The sequence below is a fragment of the Manis javanica genome, chromosome 8 (genome assembly GCF_040802235.1).
Source record: "Manis javanica isolate MJ-LG chromosome 8, MJ_LKY, whole genome shotgun sequence".
NCBI classification, from domain to species: Eukaryota; Metazoa; Chordata; class Mammalia; order Pholidota; family Manidae; genus Manis; species Manis javanica.
The window spans coordinates 98,110,691-98,133,006 of NC_133163.1; the positions used below are offsets into that span (position 1 = coordinate 98,110,691).

At 36.8% G+C, this 22,316-nt stretch overlaps 2 protein-coding genes across 5 annotated transcripts in view; one reads left to right on the forward strand and one right to left on the reverse strand.

The window, feature by feature from the left end:
• The window catches only part of MYEF2 (myelin expression factor 2), a 28,705-nt gene extending 27,044 nt beyond the window's left edge, over positions 1-1,661 (reverse strand). Inside the window, exon 1 of the mRNA XM_073211765.1 lies at positions 1,330-1,661. Coding sequence (XP_073067866.1) covers positions 1,330-1,490 — 161 coding nt within the window. The 5' untranslated portion in view covers positions 1,491-1,661. The remainder of the gene's footprint in view (positions 1-1,329) is intronic.
• CTXN2 (cortexin 2) lies at positions 1,429-21,614 on the forward strand. Of its 4 annotated transcripts, none has more exons than XM_073211763.1 (4): positions 1,436-1,567; positions 13,757-13,870; positions 14,182-14,492; positions 21,144-21,614. In XM_073211763.1, exon 4 carries the CDS (start codon positions 21,201-21,203, stop codon positions 21,444-21,446), a length of 246 nt encoding a protein of 81 aa, XP_073067864.1. In that variant the 5' UTR covers positions 1,436-1,567; positions 13,757-13,870; positions 14,182-14,492; positions 21,144-21,200; the 3' UTR covers positions 21,447-21,614. The 4 variants fall into 4 exon arrangements, with proteins under 4 accessions (XP_017499742.1, XP_073067864.1, XP_073067865.1 ...); XM_073211764.1 differs by having other exon boundaries at positions 14,182-14,403; XM_073211762.1 differs by lacking the exon at positions 14,182-14,492.
• Positions 21,615-22,316: the final 702 nt, after the last annotated feature.

Genomic DNA, 22,316 nt, shown 5'->3' on the forward strand with positions numbered 1-22,316 from the left:
AGAAAGGGGTGGCAGGTCCATGTTTAGAAATAAACAAAAAGCACGTATCTTAAGTTTATCACTCTATAGTTTTCATTTGTATGTATGATGCCAAATCCCTGAAAGCCCTTGTTTTAGCAGGCATTGTAGAGAGAGCTTCACTTCCTGGTTCCTCAGTTACTGAGGAACAAACTCTACTGAGGTTGAATCTCCTATAACCGCACCTCTAGTTTGCCTAGATGCCACCTATCCTATTTAGACCCAACGGAGAGCAAGAATATTATAACTGAGCTGGGATAGCTAACTTATTTCATGTGCAATCAACCCTACACAGAACTGCTCCAGGTCTTACTCTACTGTTTCAAACATTTTTATACAAGAGGACATTTCCCTTTCCTATTTTAATGTGAGCATATGTGCACTACTTCCTACTCTGAGGCATAATTGAGAAAAGGAAAAGGATGTTTTCGCTAAATTATTAACATACATTTAACTTCTTTTAAATAAATGGGCATACGCAAATAAGGGCCTGACTTCATTTCCCCCTATATATCAAGAACAAAGGGAAGCATAACATTTCCTTATAACTGGAAATTATTACGGACTCGAGTGGTCTAAATTCTACTTTGCTCAATTAAAAAATGTTATTTTACCATTTTACCAAAATTAAGAACCTACCAACACACACGTTTTCTTTAAATAACCTGCCAGATTGACAAACATTGGGAGTGAGGGGCTCAAGGTACAATGCACATTTCTCTTTTTAAAGTACCTCATCAATTCAAGGGTTAACACAACGGATTCCGTCTAACAGCGCCTTAATAACTTCTTCTTGGTATCTATCGGTCCAGAAATGACTATATACTTTAGAAAACAACAAAACAATGAGCTTATAAAGCTAAGAATGTGGCCGTAAAATGAGGGGATATTCCTTTCAAATACGCTCTCAGTAGTTAAGAGGAAATGTCCGATGATGTCATCCCTAGTTACTCCATAGTGATGAACACTAACTACGGCACTGGCCTTTAAAAGGGGGACCATTTTCTGCAAACCGTGGCGGCCGCCGAGCTTTACTCAGAGGTTCTCCATCCGAATCTGAGAAAAGGGGGCGCCCCGCGGTCTCGGGCGGATCAGGGGCGGGCGCCGATTGCGGCCCGCACGCCAACCCCTCGGGCCTGGGGCGGGCGGGGTACGGCCTGGGGGCGGCCCGGCGGCACCTGCTCCTCCCGCCGCCCGCGGCTCGGCGACGGCTACCCCCACCGCGGCCCAGGCGGGCTCCGGGCCTCCCCAGGCCGATTCCCCGCCCCACCCCCCCCGCCGCGTCCCGGCCCCCGGGGGAAAAGACAATACATTTTAACGCCATTGGAGCTGCTGCTGTGGTGAGGCGCCTGCTTCTCCGGCTCCGGCGGGTGAGGCTCTCGTCGCGGCTCGCCCGGCGCGTCCGCGGGCTGCTGATGCGGACTGTCGTCACCCGCGGCCCCCAGCACCTCGGGTTTGTCGGCGTCCGCCATCCCACCGCCGCTGCCTCCGCCTCGGCCGCCTGAGGTGAAGGGCTCCGAGCGCGACAATGGCGGAGGCCGAGAAAGCGGTAACGGATCCCGATTTGAAAAGGCCCCGAGCGCTCAGTTGCCCGGATCTCGCGAGAGCCGGTCGGGGCTTAGAGAAGGAGAGGGTGTGAGCGGGTTGTGGGGGTGGGATTGCGGGGGGGAGGGGAGAGGAAGGGAGGGACGCGGCGGCCGCGCAGGGCGGGCTTGGCGGTGGTCTTCTCTGCTCCAGCCCCGCGAGGGCTTGACCTGACCAGAGCGCCTTGTGCGACCATGTTGTGACTACCAGGCCGCCTGTTGCTTGGCACCCAAGGGGTTCTTCGCTTACAAAAGTCAGCCCAGGGTGCCAGAAACCTCTAGAGCTCTAAAATTCAATTCATTCCCTGTAGAGGTAGTTTAAGCTAGAGAAGCACACACCACTTTGCATCTTTAAAGACGTCTGCAAATCTTCAGACAACCTTTAGAAAATCCTTTGAATAATACAAATAAATTGCCACTTGAATGGCTAGGCACCCTGTGGGCATTCAATACACAGTTATTGATGACAGGTTGCAATTCATCAAAATGAATGGCTTTGAATTTCTCTGCGTTCAGGTTGTTCTTGAGAATGAGGTTTTCCTTGGAACTCAGCTATGAGCTTACAAAAAGAAGACTGAAGTTTTTTAATTCTCTGGGCCGCAATCAATGAGATTGGTTAATAATGGACATTTTGGTGTTTGTGTTTATTATATGCTGATGGAAATTATATTTGAAGCAGTTATAGGCTCTTAAACAAGTTTGATTACTGTATGGAGTTTTAAAATACAGATTTTTCCCCTAAATATGGAAAAGAAACCCATTAAACTAAATCAACTCCTAACGTGTACTGTAATAATATTTCACACTGAAATAACCTTTTTAAGCTGAAAAGTTAAAGACCTTCCCAAATGTTTCTTTTCATAAAGAAGCAAACATACGTGATTTATATGCCTTGCAGAATGTCACACACATATTACTGGTAAAGTTGTAGTTAGAAACTAATACTCAAGTAATACATGATTTTCTTAATATCCTCCTGTTCTTTGACATTTCAGTATGTAGTGAGACAGGGAAGTGACAGGGGACAGCCCCTTTCCAGTTAAGGTAGGATACAGGCCCATGGAAAAGGATAAAACCTTGCTGAGGCTTCCGGAATGTAAAGGAAAATAGGATGCTTGTGGTTGAAACAATGCATAGAGAAATTCCACCCAAAACCCAGTGATACGGAACAGTTTGCTGACCATAGTCACGTAGACATACGAGTTTAAAATAAAAGTAACCTTTAATGTGATTAGTAAAAACAGAACTAGCTTTCTGGAGTAAACCTATAGACAACAGATAGCTGATCTCCTTCGCTGATGTAACAGGCACAAAACCCCTAAACCTTGCCCCTCCCAGCATGCTCTGGGACTTCTGCACTTCCCTTTCTCTGAATAAAAACCTTTTATCCTGCTTTCCTACCTTAAGCGTTTGCAAAGTTCATTCTTCAACTCTGCGAACAAGAAACCCTGTATCAGTAGGTTTTTCAACACAAAGCCTTCATGAAGCATCCAATCTCATGCCAGAAGAGTTGAACTACTTCATCAAACACACACACACACACATAGAACTCAGAACAATTTTAATCATGATGAGTATCCTTGGTAAAATACTGCTGTTTCATAAACACAACAAACACTATTGTAGTTGCTGCACAAACCATTTCTCCTCAGTCAATTCCAAGACTTAGTGTTTGAAGTAGAAACACTAAAGAGTAACTTATTTCTCATTAAAACTTAGTGCATGGAGTAGAAACAGAAAGGGCATTGGATTTGAGAAAACTTGGGTTAGAAGCCTAGCTCTGCCACTTTCAGCCTGTAACTCCTTGGAACAGTCACTTAACTTCTGAATCTTTCCTTAATAAATCAAGATAGTAATACCTATCTTGCAGGATTAAGGTAAGGGCAAAAGTGGGACAAAGTGTTATATGAATATAAAATAGTATAACAATTCTGTCTGTCTCCAGGCTGGGCAAGGTTTTAGTCAAAGAGAAATCCAGTGATTTTCCCATAGAATTGAATTAGAAGTACTTTCAAAACATTCATCATTCTGTTATTCTTTTGCTACAGTTGAATTTAATGATGAGAACTTAACTCTCCACTCCCTAGTACATTATATTCTTGCCAAATCCTTCAACAGATCCAAATGAATATTTTTAGGAAGACTTGATGCTTAAAACAGAGTATAGTAGGCACAAGAGGAATACAAAAATGAGTATAACTCTGTTGGGAGAGAATGTTTTATAAAAAGCACTATTTAAGTTCTGTAATAGAGACAGAGACAAATGTGAAGTATAATTAAAAATTTATTTAGAAAAACAAGAAATTGGCCTGCATGCTGTAGTGTGCTAATTAAAATATTCCATTAAAATATTTATCTTAATAACTGAGTTTTTTTGGCATCCCTTTAAATATGCCTAAGACAAACACCTCCTTTGCTGTACCTTAGTCCTAATCCTGATAAAAAAAAAGAGTAAAAGTTAATTCCTATAGGAGGATTGGTGAGAGCTTCATAGAAGAACTGAATTTTGAAAGATGGAAAGAATTGGGGCAGCTTCTGCAGAGACAATGATTAATCTGTGCTTCTCTATCCAATTGCTCTGTAGATGATCTTTCCTCCCTGTCTTACTATTAATATTGTACTTACTTTAGCTAAATCTGCAAAAAGTAAGAAAAAATAGTTATTAACATCCTATTATTACATTCTATTTCTGTGTTTTCCTTCCTTCCTCTGTTTTTTTTCCCCATAAGCACATACTGAAAAATTCTTGAGAAATGCTTTTTAATCCTCTCACAAGTCCCACTGCAAATGCTATCCTTTGTGATTGTGCAAAATGTATTACTGGTACAACTTCACATAACTACTTCGTTTTCTTTCTTACAAATTAGAATGTGTGACTTTGTGTGCTTATGAGTGTATGTGTTAGAGAGAGAGAGTGAGAGAGGCCATTTACGTATCTGGAAAATTAACCCTAAAATTCTAAAACATTTCAACTAATACTTTAGGAATGGTGTTCACTTGCTAGTAACAGAAACTAGAAATAATATTCTTAAATAAGATAGAAGTTATTACTTTCTTAAGTGAAAGTAGCACAGAGGAAGGCATCCCCAAACAGGTATAGTAGCTGCACTATCATCATAGGCTCAGGTTCCTTAACCTTTCATCTTCCTAGTGTGAGGCTTCCATCCTTAAGGTCTCCCTATGGCCCAGGATGGCTGCTGGAGACCTGTCTGCCCTGAAGACCAGAAGCAGTCCAGAAAAGAAGGGTCCTATCCAGAAGTCTCATACAGCACTTCCACTTGTAGGTCAGAATTTAGTTACATGATACACCCAGCTATATGTAGGGGAGGTTGACAAATAATTTTTCAGCTGGGCCCACTGCCCAGGGTTCTGCTAACAAGAAAGAATGGACTAGCAATGAGGATGTAATCATCCTTTTAATTTGTCTTTAAAAATTGAAGGCAAGGACCAATAATATGAAGTCAAACAAAAAGTATAGCATGATGTTTAAGTGCGTTTACTTGGCTTTATAAAGTTAATAGCTGGATTTAGAGTCACTAAATTTCCGAACTTCAGAGAATTACAACTTAAAAAGAAATTTAAAACTTAAAAAAATACTATGGGTTGTATTTGAGATTCATACAGTTACTTTTTCCATCACAGAATTTTATTCTACATTAAAAAGGTAGATGTTGCTTATTGTCGCTAGAAAGAAAAGTATAGATTTATTCTGACAATCAACTACTCACTGTTTCTTCTCTCTCTCTCTTCTCTCTTTCTTCCTCCTTCCTTCTGTCCTTCTATTGCTCTGCTTAATTTAGGAGTCTATTTTTTATCATGCACTCTAAAAATACATCCTGAAGAAAGGTTTCTACCAGCCAAGTGAAGTTTAGAATTAAGGTAATTATCTAAATAATCCAGGCAGAAATTTCAACTTTCACCTCAATTATTCAAATAATTCACATAATACCAAGTGTTTTTGCTTGAATTCCTTAGATAATTGTTTCATTTTTCAACTTTACAATACTAGGGTCATTGCCCAATAACAGACACAATTTTCATTTTTGTAAGCAATATTAGGACATGTTTTTTCTTTGAAGACTAAAGACTCCTGTAATTCCCAGATATTTACTTGAGTCTCAATTTGTATTCACTTTCTAATTTCTTAATTTAAATCACCCTGCCCTCTCCTCAATTTCACCCCAGTATTTTCATTAAAAGGTAGACTGAAGAGCAAATTTTCAAAATCTCTGCCGGTAGGCATAGATACTCCTTCCTTTATAATAATTCCATGAATTGGGCTTCCTCTGTCCAAAGCCATGGATATGGCATGGTAATATTTATAACTACTCTAAGTTTGGTATCCTAACCAAAAAAGTATTAATAAATATGATTATCTTATAGCAAATATATTTTTTCATTTAAATAATCACAATTTTTAGTAATATTATTCTCAATATTCAATTCCAACATCTGGAAGAGAAAATAGATGTCTTAGAGTGATACATGATAAGATTCACTCCACATGCTGTCCTACATATTTAAAGATAATCCTATAAATGCTGATGATAAAGATAATAACTAACACAATTTATATTCCCCTTCCTATTTGCTAATAGGCATTTATTTAAGTTGACTATCAATATTGCTAACAGTCCACGTTTTCTAGCCTCACTTGCAACTATGCACAGCCAGGTGACTCTGTTATGGCCAGTAATATATAAGCAGAATGTCATGAGGACCGAGTAGGAGGTTACTTAGAAGGAAACAACTGGAAGACTGCCTGTATTCTTGCCTGGCTTGGAATGGAGAAATTATGTGTGTATCAATAGCAACCATGCTGGACCACAAAGTGACCTGTTTGTAAGCTAAGTGCTGTGGATGGTACAATAGTCTCCTCTTCCTCCTCTTAAATTTTACGCCAGTCCCTCTCATTGGTAGAATTGGGCTAGAATACTGCAGACAACAGAATTGGAGAAATGTCTCATACAAGGGAGAGCTTAAAAGAGTGAGGATGATGTTGAATGTCAATAGGTAATATTTGGCACAATGCCTAAGTCATTTGGCATATGTTCTGAGATATCCCAAAACAAAGGAGAGAATTACTACATTCATTTGTTCACTCATGCATTCATTCATTATGTCTGTTATATTTAGGAACTGGAATTCTTGCACCTTTAAATAAGATTAAGTATGTAAAAACACTTGTAACTTGTGTTATTCTCTTGACTTTATTAACAAATATTAATTGTTAGTCCCCCAAGACATCCTTCAGATTACTAAGGAGGAAGTACTGTCATGTCAGGGTAGATGTTCTGACAGTCCCAAAGTCAGTGAGGAAATGTAGGTTGCGTAAGGGTCCATTTACTTCAACCTAGATTCCAGTATTTGGCTCCTAACATTTCCAAAAGTCAGACCTTATTCTTCCAAACTGTTTATTGTTTTACTCATCATCTAAATTCCTGGGACTGTCGTATCAGAATTACTGTGTGTGTTGAATACTATGTAAAAATTAAAATTAATCATTCCTCAAAACATCAGGTTTATACTTTTCTCTTAAAATCTTCATATTTTTAAGTATTGATTATACAATATCCACTAACTTCAATTTATTTTTTACTGGCTTTTAGGTAGTATCAAAATACAAAGCCCTTTTGTAGGCCTTGGCAATTATCTTCTATGGTTGCCTAAAATCTGATTTCAAGTATACAAGTGTTTCTTCTTTAACACTGTATCCATTCCGAAAAAAATAAAAAATAAAAACCTCATGCACTACAAACTATGCACTAAAAATAACTGGCAACTTACAAAAATGAAAAGACAGACTGGGATTAAATATTTGCAAAACACTGATATCTGATAAAGGACATATCCAAGATATACAAAACTCAATGATAGGAAAACAAACCACCTAATTAAAAAGTGGGAAAAGATCTGAACAGACACCTCACCAAAGAAGATACACAGACGGAAAATAAGCATAAAATGTTTAACATCGTATGTCATTAATGAATTGAATATGAAAACAATGAGATTCCACTATATAGCTATTAGAATGACTAAAATCCAAAACACTGAAAACACCAAATAATGATAAGGAATGTAAAGCAACAAGGACTCTCATTCATTGCTGTTGGGAATGCAAAATGGTACAGCCATTTTGGAAGACAGTATGGCCGTTTCTTACAAATCTAAACACAGTCTTACTGTCCAATCCAGCAATCACACTCTTAATTATTTACCCAAATGAGTTGAAAGTTTATGTTCACACAAAAACTGCACACAAATATCTATAGAATATTTATTCATCTTTATTCAAGATGTCCTTCAATACGTGGGTGGCTTAAAATCCATTCAATTAAAAAATAACTGGCAAGATTTAAGGAAAAATCATATTGGGGAAAAATCAATATAAAACCCATGCAACTTCACAATCAGAGCACGACAAAAACATTTACAAACCTGATGAAAATACTAGCATAGGAAAAAACGCAAGTTAAAAATATACATTACAATATATCTAGAACTTCACACAATTTTTTTAGTTAAGGAAGATTGATGGAAATGTACATGGAAAGGTTCAATTATAAAAACAAGGGCAAATGCACAAAGATCAGGAAGAACTGTTCAATATGCATTTTCAAGACAGGGTATGTGGTCAAAATTAAGCCAAGAGTAAGGAGGGTGAATGGGCATTGTATATGGGACTGCTCCCCTCCACAGCTTACTGTATTCAGCTGTGTTAATGAAGTTAGAGTTAAGCTGCTTTTTCTTGGTAGTCAAAACACTGATATACTGAGGAAAATTGTGTATAAACCAGTTGATTTCCACATTCTATTGCATCCTTATTTGCCAGTTAGATATTAACTGATTCATATTACAGAAACACACTGTAGCAGAACAAACTGCTTTTGCTTCTCTGTTTCTTTAATAAAATAACTTAAACCAACTTAATATATTATATGGTGACTATGGCTCACACATTATTGGAAACTGTGCCCAAGGTACCCTATCATTCTCGTTAGATTCAACAGTAAATATAGTAGAAGGCTTGAAGTATACTTTAAATCAAACAATTTAAGGTTTATGGGCAGTAAATTAAAACCGATTAAATTAAAATTAATTTAAATAGGTCACTCTAAACTGAAGTATTTAGTGCATTTTCTTTGCAGAAAAGTTTACCAGAAAAACATAACATCTCATTTTGAATGGTGGTCAAATAGACCACCATTACATCATTATCTACACACTAAAGTGTCATCAGTTCACCTATGAGTCCACTTATTTTAGATAATTTCTTTACTGTTGACAAAAGTCCCACAGTCATTTCCTGATCAAATCCAATCATCCTATTACTGTACTATCCATTTCTATTTCAGCATATTCAGCATTGGCTACTCTCTAGACATCACATGGTAAAATAACCTAGAGGAAGAACTCCAAGGAAAGAAAATAGAAAACTCATAGGGGAGTTGAAAAAAAAAAACAATACACAACACAGGACTTTGAGCCAGTCCATATTTAGTTCCAAAACTGATAATGAGACCATGGATCGTTAATTCATGGCAGAAATTTTTGAATCACTCCTTGGATTACTTTGGAATTTTGGAATGAATTTCTAAGGATCCATGCATGCCCTGAGTCATGAACAGAATTACCTGCATATATGTACTTTTAGGAAGAGGGTGTATATTTCTTATTGGAACTTCAAAATCATTCTTAATCCTCCAAAAAGTTAAAACTGTATATATGCATATACACTCACATACATATGTATGTGAGTGTATATGTATATATATATAAAGGCATGGATAGTTAAAAATAACACTCAAAATAGGTAGAAATGCATTAAAAATAAAAAACAGGTGACTTTTGAATGCAGCTAATTGTCTAACACCTTCTAATGCCAAATAAACATTGAATTGTTTTAATGGTTATAACAAAAGGAATTTATATTTGTCTTAAATACATTTTTTTAAAGTTTTACATTTGAAAGTTGTAGTATCCAGTGTTTGAGTAAATAGAAGCATTTCAAATAAAAAGCTGCAGCTATATTAAAACATTTTAGCTCAGAGAGAATAATCAAACTTCAGTGAGACAAGATATACATTTCCATCACAAGCTGAAGGTGGCATGTTGGTCTAGTAAATTCAAGAGATGATTCCACTATAGAAAATTTGACAGCAAGGAGTCAACTGGAGCCAGGATAGTAAGAATGCATCGCAGGCACAGTTTTCCTCTGTAAAGAATCCTGAGCTGGCTTGTTAGAGGAAACTTGATTCCAGTTCCTTTGGCACCCTCATTCTTAGAGTATATTCATAACAGTGGGTCTGTCATGTTCTTTAAATTTTTATAGTTACTATGTCTTCTAACAAGGTAGATAATTAACAGTTCTGCTCTCTAACATCCCAAAAAGTCCTAGTCCTATAAGAAGACCATTTAGGGTATAGAAGAAGGGAAACAGTGCTTTGAAATAGAGTTGATCTATAGTTACATAAATTGAAAATTTCTTCAGCTAGCTTAACATTTGTTATTTAATCATAATAAATTAAGTTTTTATTTTCATACCTAACTAGATGATCATGTTCTTTTTATATTTTAGTATTTTGTTTAGACAAAACTTATAAAACAATCATATATTCCTACCAGCAGTCAATATTTTTAGGCCCAAAACTAGAGAAATGAATTTATTTACTTGATTTGTATTTATTTACTCTATTCCTGATTTGATGAGGACATTTACATGAAGACACATACTAAAAAATACTTAAAAGAAAAAATATAATAATACCTGGAAAAATAAAATTGCAGCAGTCAAGACAATAGAGAAAGAACACAAATAAAATGGCCTTATGGTCTCATACAGTCACCAATTTTAGCTGTTAATCTGACCCTGACAACCCTGGCAACTAAAAGAAAAGGCAGATGTGATCAGTTACATGATATACATTGTATGTAAGAAGAGAACACACCCCTTGGGATAGTTTTAGTGAAGAGGGGTGTGAGCATTCAGTTCATGAAATTGATATTGAAAAAATATTTTTGGAAGGATATTATGTAAAGAATTGTAAATGATGTGTTGGGCAAGTCTTTAGTAAGAACCTTATAGTAGACATAGAGTAGGTTGTGAAGATGAGGGTTGTTTTATGTAAAAGATTTGTATATAAGTTGAAAGTGTAATGTCAAAGCATAGTAAAGACAGTTTGGGGGAAGTTTAAACAATACCACCCACATATTTACCTTTCTAATTATCTGGATTGCTCTGCAAATAAATCATAGACTATCCAGAAGCATAGGTTAACCATATGTGCTTTAGAGGAGCATTCATATATTTCATACCTTTCAACAATTTAAAAAAAATAAAAGTTGGGCAACAGGCATTGGCAAGGACGTGAAATATAGGTACTGTGGGTTTTATCCTTCATCACTTCTTTGGCAATAAGAATAAAATATAAATTACTAATCTCTGTGTTTCTATAGGACTTTGTAGAACTTGCCATGCTCTTCTGCAGTGTATCTCATCAAGGGCAGAGACCAATTCTCATTTTTCTTTGTATCCCAGCATCTAGCAAAGGAAGTACAGCATAATGGATTTGTAATCTATTATGCTTTCCTGAAGTAGACACTTTGAAGACATTCCAGAGCATCACCATCATTTATATAGCTTGAAAAAGGTCAAGTTTTTGCATCAATTAACATGAAGGAACTTAATTTAAAATAAAAAAATTGAAGTATATGTGTACTATGTCAATGACATGTGTGGGGACCCGGCCTATGGCCGAGGCTGAGCCCCACTCTAGCTGGACAACGCCCTAAAGATGGCGCCTGCTTCCTGCTCACCACCCTTTCCCCTCTTCCCGGTTGGGGATTGGCCCAGCAGACTTCCGTACCCGTGCACAGCTCGTGCTGCCCACTTAGAGTGGCGCGTGACACCTATCCGCTTAAAGGTCACGCATGATACTGTCCCGGATTGGTTGGGTGACTGAATATAAGGGAGCCCACCGGGAGGGAGAGGAGCTCCCCGACAACTGCTGTAACCGCCGTGAGAGATTAGACAATAAAGCCTAGAGAAGAATCAAGACCTTGGGCGTGTTGCTTCGGTCCCTGAAGGGTCGCGACAACATGACAGATCAGTACTCACTCAAATTATCTATGAAACAATAACCCTATCCCACTTTTTAAACTTGGTGAGAATTGGATCTGTAGTATCTAGTACTTTTAAATCAGTACCATGAGCCTTTACTACAGTGCAAAGTCTCCAAACATGATAACAAATTCTTAGAGTAGGGCCCGTACACTGGCAGTAAAATCATATAACTTAGTTGTGTTTCCTTGAGATGAGCTTGTAAGGAGAATAGGTTATTGGAGATCATAGTATGGAAATATAGAGTAAATTGTAGCATGTATCCAATGTCAAAATCAAGATTGAAATAAACAAATTCATAAATAGTATGTAAGTGTTGTGCAAAAAAGTGGTTAACCTCAGAACTTATTTGAATAGAATACTCTTGCTGCGGTGTAGAAACATAGAATGATAAATGGAAGAAAATGACCTCCTTTCCCATACTCTATGAGTAACAGCACTTCCAGAACACAATAGCTCTAGAACCTTCCTATTTTAAATGTGATCCCGAGACTAGCAACCTCTGGCATCACCTGTGGTATTGTTAGGAATACAGATTCTGAGATGCAACCCCATGCTTATGGAATGAGAACCTGCTTTGTAGCAAGATCCCCAAGGCATTCATATGCACATTAAACTTCAGGAAGCACTGCTCTAGTGCGAAAAAGGATGCAGCCCCTAGCTTTAAAAATTCAGTGAAACTATGACTGTGAACAAGATCCTGAAAGAGGATACTTCTTCCACTCTCTTCCTTGGTGAACAGGTCATCTACATTATAGGTTGTTTAATAATTTTAAATAAAAAGGAATAATTTTTTAGTATAGTACTATATGAAATCCCAGTTATTTATTGTCCATTTTTGTAAGACCATGAAATTTCCTCAATTAGTAAATAGTTTAAGTAACCATTTTGTTTATTGAAATATAACACATCTTTATGTGTTTCAGCACTTTTTTTACATGAATGATGACCCCATTCTGCATCTACATTTTCCCCAATAGCCGAAAAATTAATAATTCATAAGGTTAATAACTAAGTTTTTAGGGAATCTACAGGTGTTTGCAACTCATAGCTTCTAGATATAGTATCCAAACATGAATAAAATTAGAACCTTATAACTTATAACTGAGTTTGGAGAAAAAGAACCCTAAGTAAAAATAAGGGGAGAGGACTTTTTCGTTTGTTTTTGTTTTGTTTTGTTTTGCTTTTCTTTCAATAGGGTTTAAACTTGGATTCTATATATTCAGCGCTCTTTAGGCAGTGTGCCTCCCAAGTCCACATGGGCTTCATTGGAGCGTTCTTCCCTTGCCTTCTAGCCCCCATGCGGGAGCTAGGTTTTACTGCGCAATATTTCAGCACTAAGGACAGCGCCCAGGCTCCTTCTGAAAAAGGGAGGGGATCCGGTTGAGTTTGCGTAGAAGACAAAAGGTAGAAGAGCTGGGAAAAACAACTCCAAACGACGCATGCAGTCCCCAGTTAAACCAATATAACTTTCACTCCCATCTTTCCCTTATCAGAAAAGAAGGACATTAAGAATTTAGCACCCACTCCTCGACTGAGACTGCGGACCCTGTGCACAGCAAAATGCCCTCGGCACAGCTACTGGTGAAGCGAGGAGAGGAAAATAACGATTTAAAAAATAATTATACTTCCACTGCCTTAGGAAGCCAATTGGTGATGAACTCCGATCGTTAACGTTCATTCAGAGAGTGATATGAATGAAAATGAGGGACTTTTTTTTTTTTTTTTTTTTGCAGGACTGATGATAGATAGAGCCTGTTGCTGCGACAGGCAGATTCCCTGCCCCCTGTCATTTCCCACCTCTTCTCTGTCTCACGTACTCACACGGCCAGACAACTTCATCTACACACGCGCGTGGGCAAATATTTACACACTGCCACCTTGGAGAAATCCAGGCACATTTCCCTGCAAATACACTCGCGCAAGCACACGTACCTTACGGGTGCTTACGTACTCTGTCACTCACGGGGAGATACAGACATTTACACGTAGGCCAGGAAAACGCTAATCACGGTCCTGTGACTCCACGCAGGTTCCCAGGACACGCCTTTTACACTGTTACTGCACCGACCAGCGAACACAGACAAACCTGCCACCACTTAAATCTACTTGCTGGATTTCATCTCCATGGCAACAAGCATGGAAGGTGAGACATCTCCGCCTGCGAAGTAACTTTCTCCCCCTACCCTCCGCATTAACTGACAGGGTACCAGTGCGGGTCCAAATGAGAAGAATGTCCTCATTTGTTAGTATTTCTGAATCCAGGGAGCAGGAAAGGAAGTGGGGGGCAAGGAGCCTGCAGGTCTGGTGGGTTCAAAGTCTAAAGGAGAGAGCTCTAATGTTTCTTCTGCTGCTCTTGTCAAAATAAAACCAAAAAAAGAAAGAAAAGAAAAAGAAAAAGAATGTGTTGTGTGTGTGCAGTCAGCTTGCTGATGCTTCTCCATTAATGTTTTGTAGGAGATTTCTATGTTTCTTCAGTTGAATATATCCAAAGAGAACTGGAGACAGACAAGGCAGAATGATACCGACAAGCTGGGTTTCTCTAGTGAGACATTTTGAGAATTTTCAGACCAGATTTCCAGTGCTTTGAAAGGAATGAATGTCAGAGTCCTTGAAGAGCCATTCAAAGACTGAAGATTCTCTTAAGAGGAAAATTCTCTTAAGATTGAAATCTGAAAGGTTAGAAATTAGATTTTGGTAGATCCCAAGATTTTGGATCCCTGGGAAGGCCTGAAATTTATGCAGTTCATCATGATGAAGTCATCTGGGTTTGTAATTTAAGGTTTTCTTTTGATTCCATCACAGTTCATTCCTAATGATTAACTAGCTCTGTGCAGATGTGGCCTCAATAATGCTTCCTTTCCCTCTTTATTTTTAATAGGATTTAATAACCTTGATATTTGGAGGAGTGTGTGAATGTGCATGTATGAGAGGACTCATTTTATAGCTTGGGTTTTCTTATATGTCTCATTTCAGGAAATTATGAATGTTCATATTTTTAGCATTGGAGATTATTATATCTAATGACCAATATCAAAATACTTTTCACCCAGAACACTGTAATCCACCAAAATAGCTGTCATTTCAAATTTAATGTTTGCAATATCATTAATAGATCAACAGGAGAAAAAAACGATTGATTAAAATACAGCATGTTCTGGTTTTTTTTTAGTGGGTACATAGTTTTTGATAATGGTTTCTGTAATAACACATTGTTACATGCAAACTAAACAACTATAAACTGAAAACTGAATTTTTATATCTCCAGTCAGTAAACTTATTTCAGAGAAGAAACAAACATTATAAACAATTTTCATGTGTATGAAAGGCTGTATATTAGGTATAAAAATATTGTTATCTTTGCTTGAATATTCACAATGGTATGGTTTATATGACTGATTATAGAAAGACTATTGATTACTAACTACAGAGGAACTCAGTGAGATTTGGGCCTTTTAGTGTCTACAAGTAAATCCTTGGCCCAATCCTAGACTCATCAGGACTTAGAAATCCCAGTTCCTGACAATTACCATGATAGCAATGGTGTGTTTTCAAATCAACTGTTCATTTCCAAAGTACTTAAACATTTATTCCAGTGTATATGGGTTGAGGCAATATCTTATCATTTGCAATAAGATTGCAAAAAAAAAATACTTGAAGACTTTAAACACAATATATATATAGACCCTGATATTTAAACTGTAAAATGTTGGTTTTACCCATTATTTTGTGATGTAGCATATTTAAAATAAATTTTACCATACAATTTTACATTGTACTTTTTTTTGAAAACATTTCTTTTTTCTCAACTTTTTTTTCTCATAAGGTTTTACTTATTCATGGTTTTGTAATTTCATGGCCTCAATTTCTCTCATATTTCTTTGATTTTTTTTGTTTACCAACAAACAGAATAGCAAGTTGCTGTTTTCTCTTTGAGGTAGACATTAAAATATCTGCTGAGCAGAAACAATTTTTTTTTTGCTTTCACATCTCTTCCAGGAATTAGAGAAAGTGAAAAATGTATCTTTTATTCACATTTGTAGAGTAAGTTTGGATACCTTATTAATTATAAAGAAATCAGTGTTGTAACTGAAGACTTCTATTTATTCTTTAAAGTATTTCATTATTATCAGTCCTTTTAGATCATATTATGCTCTATATCAATAGAAAGGTGCAACACTCAACACACTTAACAGAATATTCTCAAAAACTTTAGAGATGGTGTTGAAATGAGACAGGTTGTTCATTTCACAGAGAAATTAAAATGGAAAATTTGGGCAAGTATTTGAAAATTTTAGGCCTGAAAATACTGGTATTTCAGCTGCTACATATAAGGCTTAAAGTACCAAGAGTATCTATTTGTCAGCAAATAGTGATTATTTGCAATCACTTAACTTTTTACTTATTTGTTTGTGTGTAAAGCCTGCAGCGATGACCAGACTTTTTACAACCTCCCGTAGTTGTTCTCCTCTCACTTGTAATTTGTTTTCATCTTTAGTATAAAGGAGAATTTTAAGATAAATATAAAAATCTGCATTATTCCTTTTTAAGATGTTAATAAAACATCTGTCTGAACCCAAATTTTTTGTTAAAAATGGAATATCACAGTTCTTTGAATCCCAAGTGAATTTACTTGGCTCTACTTTTAAAAGCAATATAGCCATATCCTTATTATTGGAAATAATTGTCTAATGATCTGAACTTCTGTACTTTCAACTCTTATGCAAATAAAACATCCTTTCTGTTAAGTGTCCTTTACTTGACTCCATTTGTTCATTATCCATCACTCTCAAAACCCTGTTCAATTTAGTGTCCCTCCTGGACATTTAACTGAAATGTTTTAAATGATGAAAACATTCTCAATGTCAAGCCCAAGGTCCTACTTTTTGGTGCTTAGCTTCCATCACCATTGCAGAATTCAACAGTGTTTGCCAACACCTCTTGGCAATTCTAGCCTTCTCCGGGTTCCAGGCGACCTTGCTCCTCTAGACTCTCTCATGACTTCCCTCACTCCTTATGCAATTCCACTAGCAGATCCTGTCTTCTCCTTGTTAGGAAAGTTATTCTTTGAGACTCATTGTTAGGCATCTTCCATTTTCAGTTCTTTCTGGTAACTGCACATAGAGCATTAATGGGACTACAACAAAATTGTCCTCTGGATCGATCTAGAACCTACAGGATAACACTTCAAATACTTCAGTGCAGCTATTGTCTTCCTTGCTCTTCCCTTTCCTAGGCAACACCCAACAATTCTTTCTTCCTCTTAAGTTTTTATCTGCAAATGCTTCTGTATATTAGACTCTCTTCATCCTGGATGCTTTCTTCTGCACAAATGCTCCAGATGTTCTTCCTACCAACAGTCATATGCTGCACAAAATTATCTGGGTTAATTTATTTAAAACCACCTGATCAGTGTCTACTATGTGCCAGAAATGAGCACCACAAATTCACTAAGTCCAGAACTAAACTCTCGATTTACTTTCTAAATTTACATTTTACACATATTTTCTTTATTTTGGCTAATGAAAGCATTATCTTCACACTTGTTCAGGTTTAATAAAGTGGAGTAATGAAGGTGCTTCTCCATGGCCCACTACATCTCATCAGTTGCCAAATTCTATCTTTCATTTCTTTATAAATATCTTTTAAACCCATTACCTGTTCTATGCATTTACTTCCTAGTCTAGGCCCCCATTGCTTCTCAAATAGACCATTTCTCTCCATGATGCTTTCTCCCTGAAATATATGTCTGCTTCAATCTCGTGATTAAGCCCCTCAACTTTTATCCTGACAGTCAAGATATTTCACATTTTGGCTTTAATGTACCTTTGGATGTTTTGTTTCCCATACTCCCCTTTGCTTGAGCCAAACTGCTCTGAATGAATTGCTCCTCTGAACAAATCCAGCACTTTTCTGCCTTTATACATATTGTCCAGCTGTTTTCTTCTCCACATATCTAAGTCCTCTGTTTTTCAAGACTCAGTTTATATATGATCTTTTACAAGAAATACTTTCCTGATTCCTAAATGAATGAAATCTCTATTCCTTTTAAATTTGTTTATCTTTTTTGAATCTCTTTTCATCAGAATGTTGAAGATAATATCAACCCTGTATGGCTGTAACAGGGATTAGATAAAATAAAATAGGTAAAGCAGTGTTTGGCACATACTATTTATGAAATACATGCTTGTTTCTTCTTCCTTTTATTGTCTTTGTAGAAGCCTACAATGTTTTACTTAAGTTTACACAACTATCCTCTTTCTTACAAGTTGGCATTTCTTTGAGTAGAGGGGTCCATGACTACTAGAACATGGTAGCAACTCAATAATATTTTGGGGTGAAAGTGTAATGAATATATATTACTTTATATATGGCTTGACTAATGCATGATAATAATATTACTATTTTCTATCATTTGTACCCCATTCAAGATAGCATTTGCTTTTTCAAGTAAATACCTCACATATTTGGCTTATAATGACTTTTCATTAATTGCAACTTTCAGATTTATTTCACATGAACTTCCAAGTCAAGTCTCCCCCATCGGAGACTAGTGCATCTCCCCCCAACCCACCTAACTACAAGACTTTAGATGTGTTTCTATTAATTTTCTGTTCTGGTTTCAATCCAGAATTACAATCATCGGAATTGTCTTGAATCTTGATTCTGTGAGCTACCATATAGCTTTCAGCCCGCTTTTGTGTCAAATTTAGTAATCATCACTTCAATGTATTCAACCTAGTCACTGTTCAAAAACACTGGAGAGAATGCAGATAGAGCTAGGCCTTTGTGATGCCAAGTTGGAGAGCTGTCTTCATGATCACAGAACTCAGTATTTCTTAGGGTACTTCAGTAAATTATCAATCTACATCAACATAATATTATTCAGACATATCTCACCATCTTCCCCAAAAAGATGTCATGGGAGATTGTTAAATGGATTGCCAGGTCCAAGTCTATGGTGTTTTCCTGTTTCTCCATGTTAGCAGTAAACTTTCAAAAAAGGTAATGAATTTGGCATTACTTATTAAACTCTTATTAATTTTGAGTGACTTCTTAAGTTCTGACAAATTATCTATTAAATAGTTAATTCTGAACTTGTAACAAGATGAATTCCTAATAATCCAGATATAATTTTCACAATTTGCCATTTCACATTGAAAATTGAAACACATGTCTGTCCACGTTCGTACTTTTGGGGTCACTCACGGTCAGGTATTTCTCAAAGTTTTGAAGAGTTTTTGCAGATGCAAAGTTATAAATGATCTTATCCTGGGAGTTTTAACTCATCTAATGTTGCTAAACTTTATTCAGCTACATTTTTGTTCCCTTTTATTGTCTGATTTTCTTTTCATCGTTTCCAAAGACTATTCTACATTGGTTAAGAAGACAGAAGTCAATTAAGTAGTCTACCTTTTGTTTATCATCTGGTACCATTAAACCATCTTGCACAAGGAGGGAGTGTACTCCTTTATTGGTCAGTTTCTTGATATGAACATACTGTCTATGAAATCCTTCCACTTCAAAATTCAAAGCTCTTCCTCCACATATTTTCACAGCTCCCTTCTTGCTATCTTTCAGCCTTCAGGTCAAATGTCTCCTTGGAGGGTCTTTGCTGACTTCTTTAATTAAACAAGTGCACTTTATTTGTCATCACTCTCTTTCTGTTTAACTTGTTTTCTTTCATAGATTTTTATGACTGCCTGACATAAGATAGATAGATGGAGAGATAGAGAGATAGAGAGATGTGTATTTTAAATGATTGTGTCTGTCTACTTCTCTGGGTTGTTACACTCATGATGGCAGGTGTACATTGCTGTCCAGTTCACCCCTATACTCCACAGGAACAGTGTTGACACATAACAGATATCCAATATACACATATTTGTTAAATAATCAGTTAAACTATTATTGCTATATTCATTATTTTATATTACCTTGGCTAATTTAATTTTGTCATACCAATTGTTGCAGAGAAACAATACTCTGAGAGAGTTTAGTGTGCAGGATGCAAGACTACAGAAGACTTTGCAACAACATTTTTTCATTTTATTAAACAAAATGTCAAATAACCAGCAAACCCAAAATGTACTGAATATTCCTGACTTGTAAGGTTTGAAGATAGAACTCTTTTGTGATCCAAACAGTTATAAAATAAAATGCTGTTCGATATTAACTAGTGTATTAGTTGATGAATAGTTTTTAAAGCTACAAAGTTTGTTCTTATTAATTACTCCCTTTCTCCACTCCTTACTTCCTATCCCTTCCTCTGTCTCAGTTGTTTTCTGAAAATTGAATCCAAGAAAATCTGAAGGGTTAGTCATTTTAGTAAATATAATTCTTAAAATTTACCAGAAGAAGAAACAACAAAAATGGAAACACTAACAGTCTGCCATTCTCTGTTATTGGATTACAGATTATTTAGTGACAGCCCCCTCAAGAAGCATGACTATGTGTCAGTAACCATTTGATTTGATCAACTAATCTCAATTAATTAATCTAATTAACTTTAAGACATCAAATGGGAAAAATCTATTTTGCTTCAATTCAACACATCCTTTCCGAATACTTTAGTGGTAGTTTTAGAATCTCAATATAATAGGAACCTAGGAGTGGAAAACTGGTTGGGAGAGGAAAAAGGAGCTGGCCTCAAAGTAGAATTTTCATAGAAAATATGCTGTTTACCTTAGATTTTATGTGTATTTAGTGTGTTGTGAAAGGTAATGGAGATGGTGGGAAGATGGGTAATGGTCTGCAGCCACTTCCGCTTGTTGCTAGCAAGCTGCTATGTTGAGTTCTACACTTTTTAACAAAATTTTTAAAACACAGTTTCTCTCTTTAAGAAATTAACTTTTAGTGCATGGAGTGGCAGTGGAAAATAAAATACAAGTACGTAAGTCTAAAAACTAAGGGGGTAAAATAGAAGACATTACGCCTATTTAAAAGGATGAGAATCTGTATCTGATCAAATTGTGATCAAAGACAAAGTGGCACTGGAGACAAACCTTGAAACAGGTACTTCAGAGAGCTTACCCAATTCTAATCTTCTGATTATTTACTGCATTATCTACACATGCAAAAATGAAATGAAAATTAGATGACAGTTCTGGTCACAGAAACAGTGACTTAGCCATCTCATGATGAATCAAATGCTTGTAGGATTGATTATTTGAATATTCACTTTCATAGCTGATTTTATATTAAGCACATGTAAATAGTTCTGTGTCCACAAAGGTAATTCTGCAATCACTACAATAGAAGCAGCATCTCCAATTTGAGTCTGATCCATATCTGATGATGTTTTCAAACATTTTTGTGAGTTAAGTCAAGAGGGTTTGAAAAATGCCAGATTTTATAAAGCAGTTGCCTGCCCAGTATATACATGGATAAAACTAAACTGTGTCCAATTTTGTATCTAGACCAAGCGGTGACTCCAGCAGGAATTCTGAAGCTCCACAGCGATATGACAGTGAATAATGAGTAGTACCTACTGTGGTAACTCTTCAGCTAAGATGAATGTCAACGAAGTATCAGCCTTCTCATTGACTCTGGAACAAAAAACTGGCTTTGCTTTTGTTGGGATTTTGTGCATCTTCTTGGGACTTCTTATTATCAGATGCTTCAAAATCCTGTTAGACCCATATAGTAGCATGCCTTCCTCTACATGGGAAGATGAAGTTGAAGAGTTTGATAAAGGGACATTTGAATATGCACTTGCATGACAGTTCCAGCTTTACAGAACACTTACGCTGCTGCGTTATGCCATGGGGATACAATCATCATTTCCTAGAGTGTGCTGGAAGAGGCTCATTTCATGTACTGATCAATAAACATATGTGGTTAACATATCCACCACGCTGTGTAACTGATAAGCCATTGTTGGGGTTCGCTTCTTTCCTTGTCCCCACATTGAGATTTCTAATGAATAGAGCATAAACAAAGCTCCAGCCTTTTATACCATCTTTATTCTTATCTCAAACATCTGCCCTGAATCTCTCCTTCCTTTTTGTGCTCACAGCCTATGTTGGAGGCTTCCTATGTCTGCCCTTCTGCAATGCACAGATATGCTCTCCACATGCTTAACTTCCTTATCTATAGCCAATCAAGCGACAAAAGATAAGAGTCCAAAGAATAAGTCGAATATGATTTTCATAGTAATAGCCATCGATCAAAATGTTCACAGATGAGAACATTTCAAAAAACAAACACACAAAGCCTACAAGTAGCATCAACTCAAATGGCACAATTTGACCCTTCTAGTTCTTCTCTTCCTAGAATCTTTCACAATAAAATCCCTTAGTTTGAGGTCATACTGATGCACCCTCCTCTTCCTCTTTTATAAACAGCCTTAAAAAGGGAGTTTCCAGCATGACCTAGCAGAAAGAGCCCTCCACCAGGGACAAGAAAGGTAGTTTCACTGCCACCATTACAGCGATCAACCATGGGCAAATCACCTAGTGTTTGTGGACTTCAGGGATGAAGCTAACCAGAGGATTTTTAATGTCCCTGCCAATTCTAGTGCCCTATGAACTCTACAACCATACCTGGAAACCCAGAGATGTGAGATGAATGAGGATTTAAGATGTCAGGAA